Source organism: Salmo trutta, chromosome 23, assembly GCF_901001165.1.
Source record: "Salmo trutta chromosome 23, fSalTru1.1, whole genome shotgun sequence".
Lineage (NCBI taxonomy): Eukaryota > Metazoa > Chordata > Actinopteri > Salmoniformes > Salmonidae > Salmo > Salmo trutta.
This window is the reverse complement of record NC_042979.1, coordinates 34,866,302-34,889,132: the sequence shown is the minus strand read 5'-3', so window position 1 is coordinate 34,889,132 and position 22,831 is coordinate 34,866,302. Positions and strand designations below refer to the sequence as shown.

General features: G+C 44.8%; 1 protein-coding gene across 6 annotated transcripts in view; it reads right to left on the bottom strand.

Annotated features, from left to right (window-relative positions):
* Window positions 1-11,560: 11,560 nt before the first annotated feature.
* The window catches only part of LOC115159881 (zinc finger FYVE domain-containing protein 16), a 50,350-nt gene continuing 39,079 nt past the window's right edge, over window positions 11,561-22,831 (bottom strand). For 5 of the 6 annotated variants that reach the window (XM_029709968.1, XM_029709971.1, XM_029709969.1 and 2 more), the window contains 7 exons: window positions 20,968-21,050; window positions 17,386-17,490; window positions 14,241-14,391; window positions 13,653-13,896; window positions 13,435-13,540; window positions 13,095-13,271; window positions 11,561-12,800 (listed from right to left, as the gene is read on the bottom strand). In XM_029709968.1, the coding sequence (XP_029565828.1) occupies window positions 12,642-12,800; window positions 13,095-13,271; window positions 13,435-13,540; window positions 13,653-13,896; window positions 14,241-14,391; window positions 17,386-17,490; window positions 20,968-21,050 (1,025 nt within the window). In that variant the 3' untranslated portion in view covers window positions 11,561-12,641. The remainder of the gene's footprint in view (window positions 12,801-13,094; window positions 13,272-13,434; window positions 13,541-13,652; window positions 13,897-14,240; window positions 14,392-17,385; window positions 17,491-20,967; window positions 21,051-22,831) is intronic. The other variant, XM_029709972.1, reaches the window with a different exon arrangement.

The window sequence follows — 22,831 nt, the reverse complement described above, 5'->3', positions numbered from 1 at the left end:
CTTGCATTACAACGGTCCTTTACAAAACAGGTATAAAAAGTTAACAAAGGAACAGATAAAGTGGATACATAGAAGCTGCCTGGACAACAGCTTCAAAAGGCAAAGCACACTAACAATTGACCAAATGTCAATTACTAACAGAAATAAGATTTCAGAGATTCACAGCAGAGCTCTATGACCACCAATACAATCAATAAAGATCATATCATTGGCCAATGCATTAGACCAGGGATACTTAAATATGTCCCACTAGGTACTGCTGGTTTTCATCTTTCCCTTCTAGTCAGGCAGGGATTGATTCACACCTGGGTCCTGTTTGAACTACTTTGAATTCTTCTTTCCTATCTCTTTCTTAAAGGGATCTGATCTGGTTGGATTGGTGGAAACAATAGGTTGATAACATTGCTATCATCTATCCTATTGAGTCACTTCTAGGTCTATGAACCTTTTGACGTTCTCCACTCTGAAACACTTGACGTTCTCCACTCTGAACCGCTTGACGTTCTCCACTCTGAACCGCTTGACGTTCTCCACTCTGAACCGCTTGACGTTCTCCACTCTGAAACACTTGACGTTCTCCACTCTGAACCGCTTGACGTTCTCCACTCTGAAACACTTGACGTTCTCCACTCTGAACCGCTTGACGTTCTCCACTCTGAAACACTTGACGTTCTCCACTCTGAACCGCTTGACGTTCTCCACTCTGAACCTCTTGACGTTCTCCACTCTGAAACACTTGACGTTCTCCACTCTGAAACACTTGACGTTCTCCACTCTGAACCGCTTGACGTTCTCCACTCTGAACCTCTTGACGTTCTCCACTCTGAAACACTTGACGTTCTCCACTCTGAACATTAGCACATGAATGATGAATGATCCTGAGGGTTGAGCTTGCACTAAAGATTGGATGAAGGGGTTCATCTGGGAAGTTGCATTCTACATAAGAATAGATATGAGTATTATCGCTGTTGGTCATGTTGTAAAGGAGACTATATTCTTCTCATAATCTACAAATACCCCAACCCTCTTCAACTCATTCTCTTTGTCAGTGCGGAAGAGAGAAACAAAAGTCCCATCATAAACTCTTACTTTACCCTCCACACACCTCAGAGTCCAGGCATCATCTTTAGGTCCAAACCTTACTTTCTTCTCCTTGTTGATGGACATCTTGACCACTCCTACAATCCATGATTGTTCCACATCCACAACAAAGTAAGATGTCCCCGTTATTTGCAGATTTCCCAGGACAGTATGACTTTTTAATCTCTGTTCTTCCTTCTCTTTTGTAAGTGTTTGTCTTACCACATTGAGAGAATAATGTGCTGTTTCAGGGATTAGGGTGATAGGAACTGGAATGGAACAAATGATGGTTCAAATAGTATTCAGGGATTGTAAATTAGACTGTGTTTTTGTTATATAATCATACAGTTATAAAACATCTAGTCGACTATAATTTCAAGCATCAAACATCAAAAGGGATTACAACAAGTATCTGTCAATTACAGAAATTCTCAGCATTACAACCAAAAACCACCCACACAGACACCCACACACACACAAACACTTTCCCTCTGTCTGATAGATTTCGTTTGTACTCACCATGATACGTATTTTTGTTCACAGAATTTAAGGGGATAAACATACAGCATTTTGTAATGGTAACACATAACATTATAACAGCTTGTGTTATAGTCTATAATGCCATGAAGCAAACACACACACACACACACACACACACACACACACACACACACACACACACACACACACACACACACACAATGCTTACCTAGGTGTTGCTTGAGACATTCTGCAGACATAAGAAAGCAGATTATTCCATTAGAAACTGAAGTGCTTCCAATTTTGGACATGAAACATGAGCAAACAGAAGCTTTAAACGATCACATACAAATACTACTTACCACGTTTCTTGGCATGTACATTAACTATAAAGAAACAGATTTTAGTCAGGAAGAGGTCATATAGTTAATGTTTATCAATGCTGACCGACGATGTCCCACTATCATTTGATTTGATTTGATATCAGCGAGAAAAGGCGAGGTGACAAAATGACAGAAGTAATTCATTATCAACAGAGAGCAATTTGTGGTAACGTTAGCGATGTAACCATGCATAGGTGATATGATTCTGGCGGGCAGTGCAAAGTGAAAAAGTAGAAACTTTCTACATTATGCACATTATCAGTGATGTTGCGGTGAAGTTCACACTATGACATTCTCAACTATCTGTCAGTTTGACTTGTGGACCAATTAATGAATAGTTAAATAATTCAAATATAGTATTTACAGTGCATTTGGAAAGTATTCAGACCCCTTGACTTTTCCACATTTTGTTACCTTACAGCCTTATTCTAAAATGTATTAAATCGTTTTTTCCCGGGCCTGCAGAGTGGCGCAGAGCCGGGTTCAATCCGCAGCAGGCCGCGACTGGGAGACCAATGAGGCTGCGCACAGTTGGCCTAGCATCGTCCGGTTTAGGGTAGGGTTTGGCCGGCAGAGATGTTCTTGTCTCATCGCGCTCTAGCGACTCCTTGTGGCAGCCGGGCGCATGCACGCCGACTTCAGGACACTCAGGCTTCCGGGTTAAGCAAGCAGTGTGTCAAGAAGCAGTGCGGCTTGGCAGGTCATGTTTTGGCGGATGCATGGCTCTCGGCCTTCGCCTCTCCCGAGTCTGTACGGGAGTTGCAGCGATGGGACAAGACTGTAAATACCAATTGGATATCTCGAAATGTGATTTAAAAAAAAAAAAATCTAATTCCCCCATCAATCTACACATAATACCCCATTAATGACAAAGAAAAAACGGGTTTTTCGAATTTTGCGCATATTTATAAAAAATGTAAAACTCAAATATCACATTTACGTAAGTATTCAGACCCTTTATTCAGTTCTTTGTCGAAGCACCTATAAGAATATTTTGAAGATAAATACACAGCGCAGAGGATGAGAGGATGAGAGTACTAAAAAAGAAATAGAGTACTAATGGTCAATAGGGAATTGTTAATGGAAATAGTTGCGTCTCAGTTAAACAGCTGTTAACATCTGTGGAATGTGGTACTGCAAGGACTTCTGATTGGTCAATCCCTGGCTAGGGTGGGGGCTTATAAGTGGCATCCTGTTTCTTTGTTCTGTGGAGAAAAGCTGAGGACAGGGGAAATGAACATCTACCATCTACCTCCCAGCATAACATCTATGATTTGTCCTTTTCAAATAAATCAATTTTTGTCCCCGATTTGCTTTGGGGTTTGTGTCATTGAAGAATAACATCAACTGCTAACACAGCGTTGTGAGCAATTACAGCCTCTAGTCTTTTTGGGTATAACGCTACAAGCTTGGCACACCTTTATTTGGTTCTTGGTCACCTCCCTGACCAAGGCCCTTCTCCCCCGATTGCTCAGTTTGGCTGGGCGGCCAGCTCTAGGAAGAATCTTGGTGGTTCTTCCATTTAAGTATAATGGAGGCCACTGTGTTCTTGGGGACCTTCAACTCTGCAGAAATTTTTTGGTAACCTTCCCCAGATCTGTGCCTCAACACCTGTCTCGGATCGCTACAGACAATTCCTTAGACCTCATGGCTTTTTTTTGCTCTGATATGCAGTCAACTGTTGGACCTTATATAGAAAGGTGTGTCTTTCCAAATCATGTCCAATCAATTGAATTGACCACAGGTGGACCCCAATCAAGTTAAGGATGGAAATCAGATGCACCTGAGCTCAATCTCGAGTCTCAAAGCAAACGGTCTGAATACTTATGTAAATAAGGTATTTATGTTTATGTTTTATTATACATTTGCAAAAAAATCTAAAAACCCGTTTTCGCTTTGTCATTATGGGGTATTGTGTGTAGATTTATGAGTAAACCAATTAATTTAATACATTTTTGAATAAGTCTGTAACTTGACAAAATGTGGAAAAAGTCAAGGGGTCTGAATACTTTCTGAATGCACCGTATAATTTGACTAATATGTGGGCTGGGGTGGTGTAGCGGTTGGGGACACTGCCTTCAGCACACATACAGTTTGCTGTGTTGTTCCATCACATCTTCAACTCCACTGATGGTTTTGACCCCCAAAAAATGACATGTGCCCACTCTGGTCTTGGCACATGCGTTCTAGCCAACAGTTTAGATACAGTGCGGGTTTAGTCTACACGATGAGATTATTATGGACAAAATATATTTTTATTTGTCAAACGGCAGCCAAACATTATTCATCATGTCACCAGAATAAGACCTTTGATATATAAAAGAGCATCAAGCTTTTCACTGTGCACTTTCACCACACTGTGAAGTTCATCATCATTTATTTAATCTGCAGCCTAATAAACTGCATCGTTTCCTGAGTCGTAGTGGGAGGACCACACATGTCATTGCGTGACTCCCATGTTCACTTAGATATGATGATGGTTACTTACTATATCAATATAGTTTCCACCGCCATTTCTCGCATTATTAATTTTACAGACACAAAAGCATCACACCTTGTTTGGAGTATTTTGTTTTATCGACATTTGGAAAGTTAACCGACAAATTAGCGGTTTCCATCGGGGCTGTCATGAAATGTTCTATATCCGACATGTACTTTACTCGCATAAAAAGGTTGGATGTGTCACGATTCTCTAAAGCTGAACCCAGAAGCAGACCAGGACAAGGTGAGTAAAATGAAGGTGAGTATTTATTTACAGTCTCGAGGTAAAAATAGAATAATCCAGGAGACGGAGCGGCAGCGGAGGTGAGTTGAAGATTGTGAGTAGGCAGATCCAATGATGTCACTGCAACCACCGACGGCCAGGCAAGGGAGTTGAATGTTCCGGGAGGATGACTGTAGACAGAGTAAACGGGGGTGAGTAACCGGCAAAAAGTACAGAACAACAAAACTAACTCTGGTAACATGAGGCTGATACGCTGACACAACATACTGTTCATTGCTAACGATCCGGCAGGGAATGGATGTCAGGTCAGGGCTTATGAAGTGGAGAGGTGATGATCAGGACCAGGTGTGCAGATAGCTGATGAGATGCAGGTGCGGGTAATCGAGAGATCTCCCGCCTAGCTTCGTCGCCTGGCAACCAGACAGGGTGCGTTCAGGAACCTCAGGAAACAGACTCCAAAACAAAAAAAACAGTCAGCTCAGGCAGAAAACAGACTCAGGAAGTGGGATTCCTGACAGTACCCCCCCTCCGACGAACGCCACCGGGCGGACAACCCGGAGCGCCAGGATGGAGGCGGTAGAAGTCACGAAGGAGGGCATCATCAAGGATCTGACGCCAAGGAATCCAACTCCTCTCCTCAGGACCATACCCCTCCCAGTCCACGAGATACTGGAAACCCTGACCCCGCCGTCTAGAATCCATGATGCGGCGCACTGTGTAGACTGGACCACCTCCGATCATCCGAGGAGGAGGAGGCGGAGGAGGTAGCAGAGGACTGAGGTGCACAGGCTTGAGGCAGGAGACATGAAAGGTGAGGTGGACTCTGAGCGCTCTAGGCAACTTGAGTCGAACCACAACAGGATTGATCACTCTCTCCACCACAAACGGACCAATGAACTTCGGTGACAGTTTCTTCGACTCAGTCCGCAGAGGAAGATCCCGTGTAGCCAACCATACCTTATCTCCGATGGCATAAGCGGGGGCTGGAATCCGGCGACGATTCACCTGGAGCTGATAACGGTCAGAAACTCTAAGGAGAGCCTTTCTGGCCCGATGCCAGGTCCGGTAGCAACGACGAATGTGGGCCTGGACCGAGGGTACCGAGAGATCCTTCTCCTGAGAAGGAAACATGGGAGGTTGGTAACTGTACAGGCACTGGAAGGGAGACATCCCAGTAGCAGATGTAGGGAGAGTATTGTGGGCATACTCGACCCATGGCAACTGAGAGGCCCAAGAGGCGGGGTTGGAGGAGACAAGGCAGCGCAGCATGGATTCCATCTTCTGGTTGGCTCTCTCCGCCTGACCATTAGATTGGGGGTGAAATCCAGATGTGAGACTGACAGTAGCTCCAATGGCCAAACATTAGGATTTCCAGACAGCAGAGGTAAACTGAGGACCACGGTCGGAAACTTTGTCACTGGGCAACCCGTGAACCCTGAAAACCTCCCTAACCAGGATCTCGGATGTCTCAGAGCCATTGGGAAGCTTGGAGATGGGTACAAAGTGGGCGAACTAGCTGAATCTGTCCACAATAGTCAGAATGACCGTGTTCCCATCAGAAGAGGGAAATCCAGTGACAAAGTCCAGGGCCAGATGTGACCATGGTCACCGGGGAATAGGTAGGGGGTGAAGAAGTCCAGAGCTGGCCCGATTGGCACTTTTATTCTGTGCACATACTGGGCATGCAGCAACAAACCTCTGAGTATCTTCTCCCATGGCAGGCCATAAAAATCGTCTGCGTAGTAACGCCATCGTCCGAGCCACCCCCGGGTGACAAGCCATCTTGCTGGCGTGGGACCATTGGAGGACGGCAGAACGGACAGACTCAGGCACAAACAACCGACCGGGTGGACCGTTACCGGGACCGGGCTGTGTCCGAAGGGCCGCCAGAACCTCCTCCTCAATCCTCCATGTGACTGCTCCCACGACGAAGTTCTGGGGAAGAATCGTCTCAGTCTTGGCCCCACTCTCCTCTGTCTTGGAGAACATCCGCGACAAGGCGTCCGCCTTGCCATTCTTAGACCCAGGTCGGAACGTCAGGGAAAAATGAAAGCGTCCAAAAAACAAAGTCCACCTGGCCTGACGCAAGTTGAGACGTCTAGCCGACTGCACGTAAGCAAGATTCTTGTGGTCAGTCCAGACAATAAACGGTTGCTCCCCTCCCTCCAACCAGTGACGCCACTCCTCCAAGGCCAGTTTCACCGCGAGAAGCTCCCGGTTACCCACATCGTAATTCCTCTCCGCAGACGAAAGACAACGAGAGTAGAAGGCGCAGGGATGGAGTTTACTGTCAGTGGAGCTTCGCTGGGACAGGATGGCGCCAACCCCCACATCAGATGCGTCCACTTCCACGACAAACTGCCGAGCAGCATCAGGTTGAGAGAGAATCGGGGCGTTGTTGAATCGACTCTTCAATTCCAGAAATGCTCGGTCTACATCAGGATTCCAACTGAAGGTCCTGGTGCTAGAAGTCAGGGCAGTTAATGGAGCGGCCACACGGTTGTAGTCACGGATAAATCTACGATAGAAATTCGCAAACCCCAGAAACCTCTGGAGCTGCAATCTCGTATCGGGCTGGGCCCAATCCAGAACTGCCCTAACCTTCTCTTGATCCATCTTAATCTCTTAATGTACCCGAGGAAGGATGTAGTGTGGGCGTGAAATTCACACTTTTCGGCCTTCACAAACAGCCGGTTCTCCAACAATCGCTGCAGAACCTGCTTGACATGCTGGACGTGGCTGGAAGGCTCCTTAGAGAAGATCAAAATGTCATCCAGGTAAACGAACACAAACAAACAGATCATATCTCTCAAGACGTCATTAACCATGCTCTGGAACACTGCTGGAGCATTGGTCAATCCAAACGGCATCACCAGATACTCGTAATGACCCATTGGTGTATTGAAACCAGTCAACCACTCGTCCCCCTCTCTGATCCGGACCAGATGATACGCATTGCGTAGATCTAGCTTCGTGAACACCGTAGCACCCTGTAAGGAATCGAAAGCTGAGCTCATCAATGGTAGGGGATACTTGTTCTTGACCGTAATATCATTCAACCCCCGATAATCAATACAAGGTCGAAGAGAGCCATCCTTCTTACTCACAAAAAAGAATCCTGTTTGGGATTGTGTTCTCTCAGCCAGGGGTATCCAAGAACCAGAGGAACATGGGGAGAAGGCAGAATGAAGAAGGAGATAACCTCTGAATGATTCCCTGACAACAACAGCTTAACCGGTTCAGTCCTCATAGTGATACGTGCCAGACTACTGCCGTCCAGAGTGGTTGCTTCAATGGCTTCCGGTAACTTCTCCTTGGAAAGCCCCAGCTGTTCCAACAAGTCGGCATCTATAAAGCTGCCATCTGCACCTGAGTTGATAAATGCGTTAATCGCTAAACTCTGATTCTTGATCATGAGTGTAGCAGAAAAAAGGGGTCTAACAGAACTATTGAGAGGTTGAAACTGACTCGCTAAAAGACCTCCCAAACTTAGCGAGCCGAGCAGTTTAACGGGCGCTGGGAACAAGCGGAGATGTAATGTCCCGAGCTACCACACACAATTAATAGGTATTTGTAGGTATTTGTAGTTGTCCACATATTCTAAGTCAGAACCGCTGGACGGGCGGGCAGGTGTGGGCAGCGATCGGTTGAAGAGCATGCATTTAGTTTTACTTGCATTTAAGAGCAGTTGGAGGCAACAGAAGGAGAGTTGTATGGCATTGAAGCTTGTCTGGAGGTTAACTAACACCTTGTCCAAAGAAGGGCCAGAAGTATACAGAATGGTGTCGTCTGCGAAGAGGTGGATCAGAGAATCACCAGCAGCAAGATCAACATCATTGATGTATACAGAGAAGAGAGTCGGCCCGAGAATTGAACCCTGTGGCACCCCCATAGAGACTGCCAGAGGTCCGGACAACAGGCCCTCCGATTTGACACACTGAACTCTATCTGAGAAGTAGTTGGTGAACCAGGCGAGGCAGTCATTTGAGAATGTGGTGATTGACAGAGTCAAAAGCCTTGGCCAGGTCGATGAATACGGCAGCACAGTATTGTCTCTTATCGATAGCGGTTATCGTTTAGGACCTTGAGCGTGGCTGAGGTGCACCCATGACCAGCTCTGAAACCAGATTGCATAGCGGAGAAGGTTTGATGGGATTCTAAATGGTTGGTAATCTGTTTGTTAACTTGGCTTTCGAAGACCTTAGAAAGGCAGGGTAGGATAGATATAGGTCTGTAGCAGTTTGGGTCAAGAGTGTCCCCCCCTTTGAAGAGGGGGATGATCGCGGCAGCTTTCCAATCTTTGGGGATCACAAACGATACGAAAGAGAGGTTGAACAGGCCTGTAATAGGGGTTGCAACAATTTCGGCAGATAATTTTAGAAAGAGAGGGTCCAGATTGTCTAGCCCGGCTGATTTGTAGGGGTCCAGATTTTGCAGCTCTTTCAGAACATCAGCTATCTGGATTTGGGTGAAGGAGAAATGGGGGAGGTTTGGGCGAGTTGCTGTGGGGGGTGCCGGGCAGTTGACCGGGGTAGGGTAGCCAGGTGGAAAGCATGGCCAGCCGTAGAAAAATGCTTATTGAAATTCTCAATTATAGTGGATTTATCGGTGGTGACAGTGTTTCCTAGCCTCAGTGCAGTGGGCAGCTGGGAGGAGGTGCACTTATTCTCCATGGACTTTACAGTGTCCCAGAACTTTTTTGAGTTTGTGCTACAGGATGCAAATTTCTGTTTGAAAAGCTAGCCTTAGCTATCCTAACTTCCCTGAAAAGTTGCATATCACGGGGGCTATTCGATGCTAATGCAGTACGCCACAGGATGTTTTTGTGCTGGTCAAGGGCAGTCAGGTCTGGAGTGAACCAAGGGCTATATCTGTTCCTGGTTCTACATTTTTTGAATGGAGCATGCTTATTTAAGATGGTGAGGAAGGCACTTTTAAAGAATAACCAGGCATCCTCTACTGACGGGATGAGGACAATATCATTCCAGGATACCCCGGCCAGGTCGATTAGAAAGGCCTGCTTGCTGAAGTGTTTTAGGGAGCGTTTGACAGTGATGAGAGATGGTCGTTTGACCGCAGACCCATTACGGATGCAGGCAATGAGGCAGTGATCGCTGAGATCTTGGTTGAAAACAGCAGAGGTGTATTTGGAGGGCAAGTTGGTCAGGGTGATATCTATGAGGGTGCCCGTGTTTACGGATTTGGGGTTGTACCTGGTAGGTTCATTGATCGTTTGTGTGAGATTGAGGGCATCAAGCTTAGATTGTAGGATGGCCAGGGTGTTAAGCATGTCCCAGTTTAGGACACCTAGCGGCACGAGCTCTGAAGATAGATGGGGAGCAATCAATTCACATATGGTATCCAGGGCACAGCTGGGGGCAGAGGGTGGTCTATAGCAAGCGGCAATGGTGAGAGACTTGTTTCTGGAAAGGTGGATTTTTAAAAGTAGAAGCTCGAATTGTTTGGGTACATACCTGGATAGTAAGACAGAACTCTGCAGGCTATCTCTGCAGTAGATTGCAACTCCGCCCCCTTTGGCAGTTCTATCTTGGCGGAAAATGTTATAGTTAGGGATGGAAATTTCAGAGTTTTTGGTGGTCTTCCTAAGCCAGGATTCAGACACGGCTAAGACATCCGGGTTGGCAGAGTGTGCTAAAGCAGTGAATAAAACAAACTTAGGGAGGAGGCTTCTAATGTTAACATGCATAAAGCCAAGGCTTTTACGGTTACAGAAGTCAACAAATGAGAGCAACTGGGGAATAGGAGTGGAGCTAGGCACTGCAGGTCCTGGATTCACCTCTACATCACCAGAGGAACAGAGGAGGAGTAGGATAAGGGTACGGCTAAAGACCATACGAACTGGTCGTCTAGTACGTTCGGAACAGAGAGTAAAAGGAGAAGGTTTCTGGGCGTGATAGAATAGATTTAACCGCCATCAGATGGTATTATGGCAGCCATCTTGGATTTTGAACCTCATATTAGATTTGAGGCAAAATCCAGGGTGCCCCCCCCACCCTAATCCAACCATAACCCTACCATTAACCATTTTACCTTTCAACTTCAATGGGGTAGGGACCTCCCAAGGATGTTTTCGATTATAGCTGATTACTATAGCCACAAAATCGAAAACATGTATAACTAAGTGTTTGTCAGGCAGGAACATACAGCAATGAGTGAGTCGAACCCATGTTTGTATGCAGCTTTATTAACTCAATGATTATAAATATATATATTTTTTTGACATTGATTGCAGGCTGATTTGTGACATGTATGAATGCCAAATGAACATGCTAAACAGGCAAGCATAAAGCTTTATTTTATTTTTATTTATTCTTTTGCTACAAATTTGGGGCGCTTGGGGTCGCCACTGCTTGTTACCTTCAGACAAGTCCCGTAGAGCAATACAGAGAACACCATCGTGTTTGTGAGTCTCCCTTTTCCATAGAGTGGGCAAACCATTCGGACGTTAGACGTTTTCGTGAGACTGATTTTTGGGATGTCTCATGGTCTGACAAACACCGCTGTAGCTCTGCCATCTTTCACCGCAGACGCGGAAGGCCGCCATAGGCGGATGCGGTGGAATGAGACGCACAGATAACTCTAGTTTAAATTGACAGATGTTGATGGGGATTTTTTTATGTTACTTATTATGTCGACTAGAGGGTTTTAAGAGCGCCGCAACACAACAGGATGAGAAATTAAGATATGGTCAATCAACGTCAATCATATGCATCAATAAGAATTTATATAGATCAATGTTACATTAATACTCACCTTCATCAATAAGATTGGACCATATCAATAACATCAGTCAGTATCGGTGATATTGTTGAAGAATGTGTCTGGCTGGTTCAAGGCTTTCTAGGGCAGCTAATAACTCAGGCCAGACAAATGTGAAGGGAAGTTTTAATACCTTTACAGTGTTCATCATCAGGGGAAACTCTTGTCCATCGTTTTTTCCCATGCTCCTCAGGCCTTATTTGCAATGCACCTGCGAAAGTGACTCAGCTAGCTAACGTCCTATCAAAAATACGAACATCGATTCCATTTACGTAACGGTTCCAAAAAAAATAGTACTTTAAGCTTAAAAAAGCTTGATATAATTTCTATAGATTTGGACAAGACAGTGAGGGTTGTCAGAGAATTCCCCACATATAACACAACTGGAGAGACCACTGGTCTGCCAAACAAGACTCTGCACTCTGCCGATGAAGAGAGAGGAAGTTCAAAACGACATTCTAGAATTTCCTCATTCTAAAATAGCGTTCACATCCTCAAATAACAGTTTATCTAGAAACTTCTACAAAGCACTTCAGTGTCTCATGTCATGCTGCTCTTCTCAAGCTTGGTATACAGCTGTCAATCAAGTAACTTCAATATAATTCATCATTGTTTTACCATGTGGTCATTCTAAATATACAGTAAATACATTAAAAGAAGAGTAGAGAAAAGAAAGCAGTTTGTTGACAGTGTCGGTTGGAAATATTCAACAAGGTGCTCCTTGGCTGGCTGACAGACAGATGTCAGCAAGAAGTCAAGACAGAGCAGGAAGAGATGAGAAAAGTCAGTTTCAGGAGAGTTCATTCTTTTTGGGATTGTTGTTGTTATTTGTGCTAAGTGTTTGGCCTCGTGGGTTAAAGCAGAATTCATAATGTTTCTCAGACTTAAAGCCATGTCACTGTTACAGTTTCTCCACTGTCCATCCTGGAACAACGGCCTACATCTCTATTCTCTAAGGCCTTCAGAGAGAGACTCTGTGGGAATGTCCTGCCGTTGGCGGCGTGTGTCTTTAGTTCAGTTATTAGCCACGCCTGATTGGCTGTTTGTCTACAGAGGTTCTGTCAGTTTGTCCAAGGTCCTCTGAGCTCCAGCCTCTTACTCTATGAAAAGACATCCAGGCTGTGTGTGTGTGTGTGTAATGGCACATACAGTGTTTAAAAGTTTTTGTATTTCCATGTGCGAGACTGTGTGTGTTAGACAGTGTGTGTGATGTAGAAGATAAACTCCATGTCCATGGCTGTCTGTGGTACTCTGGCTGAACCTCCGTGGATGATGGGGATAAGTGCGCTGTCTAGCTCGTTCATATAGCGCTGGGGTAGGAGCCTGCCTCCTGAACCGGCCTGGTACTCCACCTGCCACACACACACACACACACACACACACACACACACACACACACACACACACACACACACACACACACACACACACACACACACACACACACACACACACTTCAGTTAAGATCCTTAATATCCTTACAGTTTTGTTTGGTTCCAGTGGGTCTTGTTTCTAGAATATTAAATCAACCAATTAATCAATCAATCAATCAATCAATCAAATGTTTTTATAGCTCTGTTCACAGATACATTAGTCACAAAGTGATACCCTTTCATATCATTACAGTGTGTTAGTACATTAGTTACCATGTCAGTGTGTGTGGAGACTCTGAGGGCGAGGGAGTTGATGCCACTGGCTGAGAGGACAGAGAGGTGAGGGGTCAGAGCACTACAGCTGGCCACAGCCATCTCCCTGTGGAACACACTGCAGGACGGCAGCACCGCAGACAGGGACACGTCTGGAGTCTTCAGCCAGTAGAACACCTCGAGGGAGAGACAGACAGAAGGATGGGGTTCGACAGGTACAGACAGACAGGTTTGAGTGACTGAATGTGTGTGTTTACAAGTGTGTGTTTCAGAGAGATGTGACTCAGAAGGTGAACAGAACTCCATGTCTGTATGTATGACCTGTGTGTTTGTGTCCTACCTCAGTACACCTGATGGTGCGTCCGTCCGACTCAAACTCTGTGTCCTGCTGCATCCTCACACTGTGGACCCCCTCCAGAGGTTTCCTGTCCACACCACTGGTCACACTACAGGGACATACACACATAAATTAATTCATTGACCAATCATGCACCAGGGAGAAGATCACCATTATATGTGTATGAGTCTGTATGTTTTAGTGTGTATCATATCCCTTACCCAGCGTTGATGGGGGAGCTCCAGTCAATCCAGCGGACGGTGACATTGTCCCGGAGCTCCCCTCCGTCAGCCTTGCCACAGGGGATGTGGAAGTCAGTCTGCCCCCTCAGGGCGGCACGCAGGGCCTCCATGGTTTCTGGGGGGGTCTGAACCATCAGGCCGTCCTCCACGATGCTCGACTTGGCGATGAAGCCTGACGAGGCCTTCAGAGCCCCGTTGAACACCACGAAGCTGGCCCCCGTCACTATAGAATAACACAATAATACACTGGTTAGAATAACACAATATCATAGATAAAACTGAAAGACAAGCAAGAACTACTTAATGTTTCAACTAGTCAAGACCACAACTCCAAAAGAAACACCTGCTTCATATCTGGGACGTATTCATTATCCACCAAATAGAAAAAAAAACACTGACTGAAACAGGGGTGGGCTACATGTAGTTGTCCAATAAGAAACATTCTTTATCATTTTCTGTTGCAAAACATTTTAGATTTTGCCCTAATGAACACAACCCTGGTTTCTGAAGCAAAAAAAACAAACAGTTTATTCTGACCTCTAGTGGGCAATCTGGGTTGTTACTGACCTGTGCGTGTCTTGCCAGGCTGGCTGTTGGCCTGGGTCTGGTAGATGCCCTCGTTGTTCTGGAAACAGACCAGGTGTGAGTCAGCCTCTGAGCTGAACCCAGCACCCACACTGATCACATGCTCGTTAGACGCATTCACAACCTTCAGCATCTAGAAAACACGCACATATACACTACCGGTCAAAAGTTATAAAAACACTTATTCTACAATGTATAGGTGAAGACATCAAACTATGAAATAACAGAAATGGAACCATGTAGTAACCAAAAATGTGTTAAACAATTCAAAATATATTTTAAATTTGAGATTCTTCAAATAGCCACCCTTTGCCTTGATATCAGCTTTGCAGACTCTTGGCATTCTCTCAACCAGCTTCACCTGGAATGCATTTCCACTAGTCTTGAAGAAGTTCCCACATATGCTGAGCACTTGTTGGCTGCTGAGCACTTGTTGGCTGCTTTTCCTTAACTCTGCGGTCCGACTCATCCCAAACCATCTCAATTTGGTTGAGTTCGGGGGATTGTTTTATTTATTTTAAATTATTGTTTATAATTTATTTTAAATTTTTTAATTTAATTTTATCTTTATTTAACTAGGCAAGTCAGTTAAGAACAAATTCTTATTTTCAATGATGGCCTAGGAACAGTGGGTTAACTGCCTTGTTCAGGGGCAGAACGACAGATTTTTACTTTGTAAGCTCGGGGATTCGATCTTGCAACCTTTCGGTTACTAGTCCAACGCTCTAATCACTAGGCTACCTGCCGCCATCTCTCTCCTTCTTGGTAAAATAGCCCTTACACAACCTGGGTCAGTGTTGGGTCATTGTCCTGTTGAAAAACAAATGATAGTGGGACCAAGCCCAAACCAGATGGGATGGCGTATCGCTGCAGAATTCTGTGGAAGCCATACTGGTTAACTGTGCCTTGAATAATAAATAAATCACAGACAGTGTCCAGAGCAAAGTACCCCCACACCATAACACCTCCTCCTCCATGCTTTACGGTGGGAAATACACATGTGGAAAACATCCGTTCACCCACACCTCGTCTCACAAAGACATGGCGGTTGGAACCAAAAATCTCCAATTTGGACTCCAGACCAAAGGACACATTTCCACTGGTATAATGTCCATTGCTCGTGTTTCTTGTCCCAAGCAAGTCTCCTCTTCTTTTTGGTGTCCTTTAGTAGTGGTTTCTTTGCAGCAATTAGACCATGAAGGCCTGATTCACACAGTCTCCACTGAACAGTTGGCGTTGAGATGTGTCTGTTACTTGAACTCTGTGAAGCATTTATTTGGGCTTCAATTTCTGAGGCTGGTAACTCCAATGAACTTATCCTCTGCACCAGACGTAACTGGGTATTCCATTCCTGTGGTGGTCCTCATAAGACCCAGTTTCATCCGAGCGCTTGACGGTTTTTGCAACTGCACTTTAAGAAACGTTCAAAGTTCTTGACATTTTCCATTTTGACTGACCTTCATGTCTTAAAGTAATGATGGACTGTCGTTTCTCTTTGCTTATTTGAGCTGTTCTTGCCATAATATGGACTTCGTCTTTTACCAAATAGGGCTATCTTCTGTATACCACCCTACCTTGTCACAACACAACTGATTGGCTCAAACACAATAAGAAGGAAAGAAATTCCACAAATTAACTTTTAAGAAGGCACACCTGTTAATTGAAATGCATTCCAGGTGACTACCTCATGAAGCTGGTTGAGAGAATGCTAAGAGTGTGCAAAGCTGTCATCGAGGCAAAGGGTGGCTACTTTGAAGAATCTAAAATATATTTATTTTGATTTGTTAAACACTTTTTTGGTTAATACATGATTCCATATGTTATTCCATAGTTTTGATGTCTTCACTATTATTCTACAATGTAGAAAATTGTAAAAATAAGAAAAACCCTTAAATGAGTAGGTGTTCTAAAACTTTGGACTAGTAGTGTAGTTATACAGTAATGCACACAAAAAAAACACATGCACACCAGGGTTTCCGTTAAGAAAATTTGGCTGCGGACAAAAGACAGGCAAGATTTAAAATCACCAAATGTATGAGAGAACTCCCAGAGCCATCTGCACTGGGTGCTTAACTGTGCTCAGAATGACAGACAGGACCAGCCCTCCTATTAGGCAGGAGGACCACTAGGGCGGCAGATGATGAGGGTGGAGCTTTCTGAGCTCAACTGACCAAGACGAGCTCAGAAAGCTCAGAAACTGACCAAGACGAGCTCAGAAAGCTCAGAAACTGACCAGAAACTGACCTCCAACAACATATGGTGCCCCCTGATAAGCAGTATCCACTTTTCCAAAGATAGTCAGGTACGCAAAATATTTAGCTTGTCCAGGGTGCTGTTGGAGAGACGCAGTGCTGCAGAGCTACACGTACACTGTCAAAGTCATCAAATATAAATCAAGGCAAGGCCATTGGCCTTCAAGAGATGCCCAATCTACCAGGGCAACAAGGCCATCTGCTAGGGCACCAAGGCCATTAACCAAAATAGCCAATTAAAATGGATTTGAAAACCAAAAAACATGAGCTTTTCTGTTAAGAAAAACTTAAGTGTATGTTTGTAAAATGTACAGAACATTTTAATGAGACTTGATTACATATAAGCTAAACGCCAGCCATGTTGCACAAATATAATGTAGGATAATTAATATTAACGTCTAAAGTCTTGAATCTGACATACTCCAGGCACTGTTCGTTCAGATCGAAGAGAAAGGCCAGTGCCTGTTGCGCACCGCAACATCACCCTCCTGGCAATCTGAGTGGAGACAGTCAACTTTTCTGAAACTAGTTAAACATAATTGTTTAAAACAAGGACTTTTTTGTTTCAAAGTAGCCTATCCAAATTCCGACCATAAGAATGATGGAATTATTTTATATATACTTCCTCAAAAGACATTCAAAACAGTATTTATCATGTTCTATTGGTTTTCAAATCAACTTTCTCCAGCATCTAAAGGCACAATCCTTGTCATATTCACAACCCATGCTAGTTGTTGCATCTTTAGATCTTCCCTCTCAACATTTCTAAAAGAGATGTTCATCTCTGTCACATAGGCTATGGAACCGCTCGCATCATGTGCGCTGTTTAGAATGGTGTTTTCCTGGGAACCCTGAGACACACACATCGGTATTACCTCAGGGAAGCTGCTCTTGGGAATGTCGATGTAGCTGTGGCCCATCTCCATGTGGATCCTCAGACCCTCCACAGCAGGCAGACTGTACTGGTAGTTCCTCAGGTCCTGTGGATGATCACAACACACACGTCACCAGTTTATTTTGGGGACATTAATCGTATGTGGCCTACACATCTCTTTAACCTGTCTGGGCTAGGGGGCAGTATTTTCACGGCCGGATGAAAAACGTACCCAATTTAAACAGCTTACTACTCTGGCCCAGAAACTAGAATATGCATATTATTAGTAGATTTTGATAGAAAACACTCTGACGTTTCTAAAACTGTTTGAATGGTGTCTGTGAGTATAACAGAACTCATATGGCAGGCAAAACCCTGAGAAAAAGTCAACCAGGAAGGGGAGGATCTGAGAATTGTAGTTCTTCTTTCTAGTCCCTTTCGAAACTACAGCATCTGTGGGGTTACGCTGCACTTCCTAAGGCTTCCATTGGCTGTCAAAAGCCTTCAGAAAGTTGTTTCAGCCTTCTCCTGTTACTGGGCAGATAATAGGAGCTCAGTTACTAAGTGGACTGCCTGTGGACAAAGGGATTGGATATGCGCAGTCACACGAGCGCGCCGTTCCTTCTTTTTCACCTTGAATGAATACGCTATTGTCCGGTTGGAATATTATCGCAATTTGACGTTAAAAATACCATAAAGATTGATTTTAAACAGCGTTTGACATGCTTCTAAGTACGGTAATGGAACATTTTGACTTTTCGTCTCTGGTACCGCACTCGCGCGTTATGCCTTTGGATAGTACTCTGAACGCACAAACAAAACGGAGGTATTTGGACATAAATATGTATTATTTCGAACAAAAACAACATTTCTTGTGGAAGTAGCAGTCCTGGGAGTGCATTCTGACGAAGATCAGCAAAGGTAAGAGAATATTTCTAATACTAATTTAGGTTTCCCCGAACTTGGCGGGTGTCTGTATAGATCTCTGTGATGGCTGAGCTGTGTACTCAGAATATTGAAAAATGTGCTTTCTCCGTAAAGCTATTTTAAAATCTGACAAAGTGGTTGCATCCAGGAATAGTCTATCTATAATTATTTAAATAATAGTTATATATTTTGTCAATGTTTATGATGAGTATTTTTGTAAATTCATGTGCACATTCACCGAAAGTTTTGGTGGGAATACATTTTCTGAACATCACACGCCAAAATAAAATGCTGTTTTTGGATATAAATATGAACTTTATCGAACAAAACATACATGTATTGTGTAACATAATGTCCTAGGAGTGTCATCTGATGAAGATCGTCAAAGGTTAGTGCTTCATTTAGCTGTGTTTTGGGTTTTATTGACATATGTCCTTGCTTGGAAAATGGCTTTGTGATTATTTTTGTCTATGTACTCTCCTAACATAATCTAATGTTTTGCTTTCGCTGTAAAGCCTTTTTGAAATCGGACAATGTGGTTACATCAAGGAGAAGTGTATCTTTAAAATGGTGTATCATTGCTGCACAGACGACACACAATTAATCTTCTCCTTTCCCCCTTCTGATAACCAGGTGGCGAATCGCATCTCTGCATGTCTGGCAGACATATCAGTGTGGATGACGGATCACCACCTCAAGCTGAACCTCGGCAAGACGGAGCTGCTCTTCCTCCCGGGGAAGGACTGCCCTTTCCATGATCTCGCCATCACGGTGGACAACTCCATTGTGTCCTTCTCCCAGAGTGCTAAGAGCCTCGGCGTGACCCTGGACAACACCCTGTCGTTCTCCGCTAACATCAAGGCGGTGACCCGATCCTGTAGGTTCATGCTCTACAACATTCGCAGAGTACGACCCTGCCTTACACAGGAAGCGGCGCAGGTCCTAATCCAGGCACTTGTCATCTCCCGTCTGGATTACTGCAACTCGCTGTTGGCTGGGCTCCCTGCCTGTGCCATTAAACCCCTACAACTCATCCAGAACGCCACAGCCCGTCTGGTGTTCAACCTTCCCAAGTTCTCTCACGTCACCCCGCTCCTCCGCACACTCCACTGGCTTCCAGTTGAAGCTCGCATCTGCTACAAGACTATGGTGCTTCCCTACGGAGCTGTGAGGGGAACGGCACCTCAGTACCTTCAGGCTCTGATCAGGCCCTACACCCAAACAAGGGCACTGCGTTCATCCACCTCTGGCCTGCTCGCCTCCCTACCTCTGCGGAAGCACAGTTCCCGCTCAGCCCAGTCAAAACTGTTCGCTGCTCTGGCACCCCAATGGTGGAACAAGCTCCCTCACGACGCCAGGACAGCGGAGTCAATCACCACCTTCCGGAGACACCTGAAACCCCACCTCTTTAAGGAATACCTGGGATAGGATAAAGTAATCCTTCTAACCCCCCCCCCATTGTAAAGTGGTTGTTCCACTGGATATCATAAGGTGAATGCACCAATTTGTAAGTCGCTCTGGATAAGAGCGTCTGCTAAATGACGTAAATGTAAATGTGTAAAATAGTTGTATGTTTGAGAAAGTTGAATTATGACATTTTGTTGTTTTTGAATTTGCCGCCCTGATATTTCACTGGCTGTGTCCCGCAGGTTAGCGTCCCACCTTGCCCATAGAAGTTAAAGTCATTATTGGACAGAAATTACACACTGTGAGTGAGTGAGTGAGTGAGTGAGTGAGTGAGTGAGTGAGTGAGTGAGTGAGTGAGTGAGTGAGTGAGTGAGTGAGTGAGTGAGTGAGTGAGTGAGTGAGTGAGTGAGTGAGTGAGTGAGTGAGTGAGTGAGTGAGTGAGTGAGAGAGAGAGAGAGAGAGAGAGAGAGAGAGAGAGAGAGAGAGAGAGAGAGAGAGAGAGCGTGAGAGAGACGTTCATTCATGTATTCTGAAGGCAGCAAACCTAACTGCTGTACCACCTGAGACCACTAAAGGCTCCCCTCTCCTCCCGCCAGACAACAGCTGGCAGGGAACCAAACTACTGCAGTATGTTCTCCCATCTGAGACCTGATCTAGATCTGTGTGTCATTTCTGTCCTCTGTCTCTAAATTTATGTTATTTATTTATTTCACCTTTATTTAACCAGGTAGGCCAGTTGAGAACAAGTTCTCATTTACAACTGCAACCTGGCCAAGATAAAGCAAAGCAGTGCGACACAAACAACAACACAGAGTTACACATGGAATAAACAAACATACAGTCAATAATACAATAAAAAAAGTCTATATACAGTGTGTGCTAATGAGGTAGGATAAGGGAGGTAAGGCAATAAATAGGCCATAGTGGTGAAATAACTACAATATAGCAATATTGGCTGGCGTCCTGCGGGAAAACACACTGCACAGCATACGGCTCAGTGATCATCACAGACGATCAGGGAGACGGGTCTTAACTCTGCTTTCAATCAGGGCTAGAGACCTACATTTACTACCTGGCTTCAGTGTGATGTCAATGGTTATTATCAATGTTTTACAGTGATTCAATTGCTAAAAGAAAAGACTCTAAAATACATGAGATTTATAATAAAAAACTCCAGCTATTCTTTATAACCGTGTGTGTGTGTGTGTGTGTGTGTGTGTGTGTGTGTGTGTGTGTTTTCAGTACTTACAGCCAACAGGTTCATGATGGTGTGACCTGTCTCTCTGAACACAGTTTCTCTGAAGCGGACGCTGACCAGAGTGCTGGGGTACACTGCAAAAGAACAACAAAGGTAATTTGAATCAGGCTCCACATTCATCTAAACACTTGTTGTAATAATGTCATTATTATTTCACCATGTCATTATTGTAAGTTATGGGCACGTGTGTAAAGTGAAAGTAGAGGTGATCGCAGTAGCCTACTGTCTACAGCAGATATCTAGGACTTGATCAAGTTCAAAAGTTTGAAACAGCTATCAAAACAGATTTTACTTTGAAAACCAGTCAAAGTGAATAGCCTTCTAAAACAAATTACCATGAACACTACATTACCAAATGTGGACACCTGCTTGTCGAACATCTCATTCCAAAATCATGGGTATTAATACGGAGTTGGTCCCCCTTTGCTGCTATAACAGCCTCCACTCTTCTGGGAAGGCTTTCCACTAGATGTTGGAACATTGCTGCGGGGACTTGCTTCCATATTCAGCCACAAGAGCATTAGTGAAGTCGGGCACTGATGTTGGGCAATTAGGCCTGGTTTTCGATTGTGTTGAGGTCAGGGCTCTGTCAGGGCTCTGTCAAGGCCAGTCAAGTTCTTCCACACAGATCTCGTCGACAAACCATTTCTGTATGGACCTCGCTTTGTGCACGGGGGCATTGCCATGCTGAAACAGGAAAGAGCCTTCCCCAAACTGTTGCCACAAAGTTGAAATCACAGAATTGTCTAGAATGTTATTCTAAGCAGTAGCGTTAAGATTTCCCTTCCCTGGAACTAAGGGGCCTAGCCCAAACCATGAAAAACAGCCCCAGACCATTATTCCTCCTCCACCAAACTTTACAGTTGGCACTATGCATTGGGGTAGGTATCGTTCTCCTGGCATCCACCAAACCCAGATTCGTCCGTCGGACTGCCAGATGGTGAAGCGTGATTCATCACGCCAGAGAACGCGTTTCCACTGCTCCAGAGTCCAATGGCGGAGCGCTTTACACCACTCCAGCCGCTGATTGGTGATCTTAGGCTTGTGTACGGCTGCTCGGCCACGGAAACCCATTTCATGAAGCTCCCGGCGAACAGTTCTTCGGCTGACGTTGCTTCTTGTGCTGACGTTGCTTCCAGAGGCAGTTTGGAACTCGGTAGTGTGTGTTGCAACCGAGGACAGACGATTTTTATGCGCTACGCGCTTCAGCACTCGGCGGTCCCGTTCTGTGAGCTTGTGTGGCCTACAACTTCGCGGCTGTTGCTCCTAGACGTTTCCACTTCACCATGACAGCACTTACAGTTGACGGGGGCAGCTCTAGCAGGGCAGACATTTGACCAACTGACTTGTTGGAAAGGTGGCATCCTATGACGGTGCCACATTCAAATTCACTGAGCTCTTCAGTAAGGCCATTCTACTGCCAATGTTTGTCTATGGCTGTGTGCTCGATTGTATACACCTGTCAGCAACGGTGTGGCTGAAATAGCCAAATCCACTAATTTGAAGGGGCGTCCACATAATTTTGTATATATAGTGTATACTGAGTGTACAAAACATTAAGGACAACTTCCTAATATTTAATTGCACCCTCCTTTTTGCATTCACGACTGATTCAATTTGTCTGGGCACGGACTCTACAAGGTGTTGAAAGCGTTCTACAGGGATGCTGGCCCATGTTGACTCCAATGCTTCCCACAGTTGTGTCAAGTAGGCTGGATGTCCTTTGGGTGTCGGACCATTCTTGAAAAACAAGGGAAACTGTTGAGCGTGAAAAACCCAGCAGCGTTGCAATTCTTGACACAAACCAGTGCGCCTAGCACCTACTACCATACCCCGTTCAAAGGCACTTAAATAT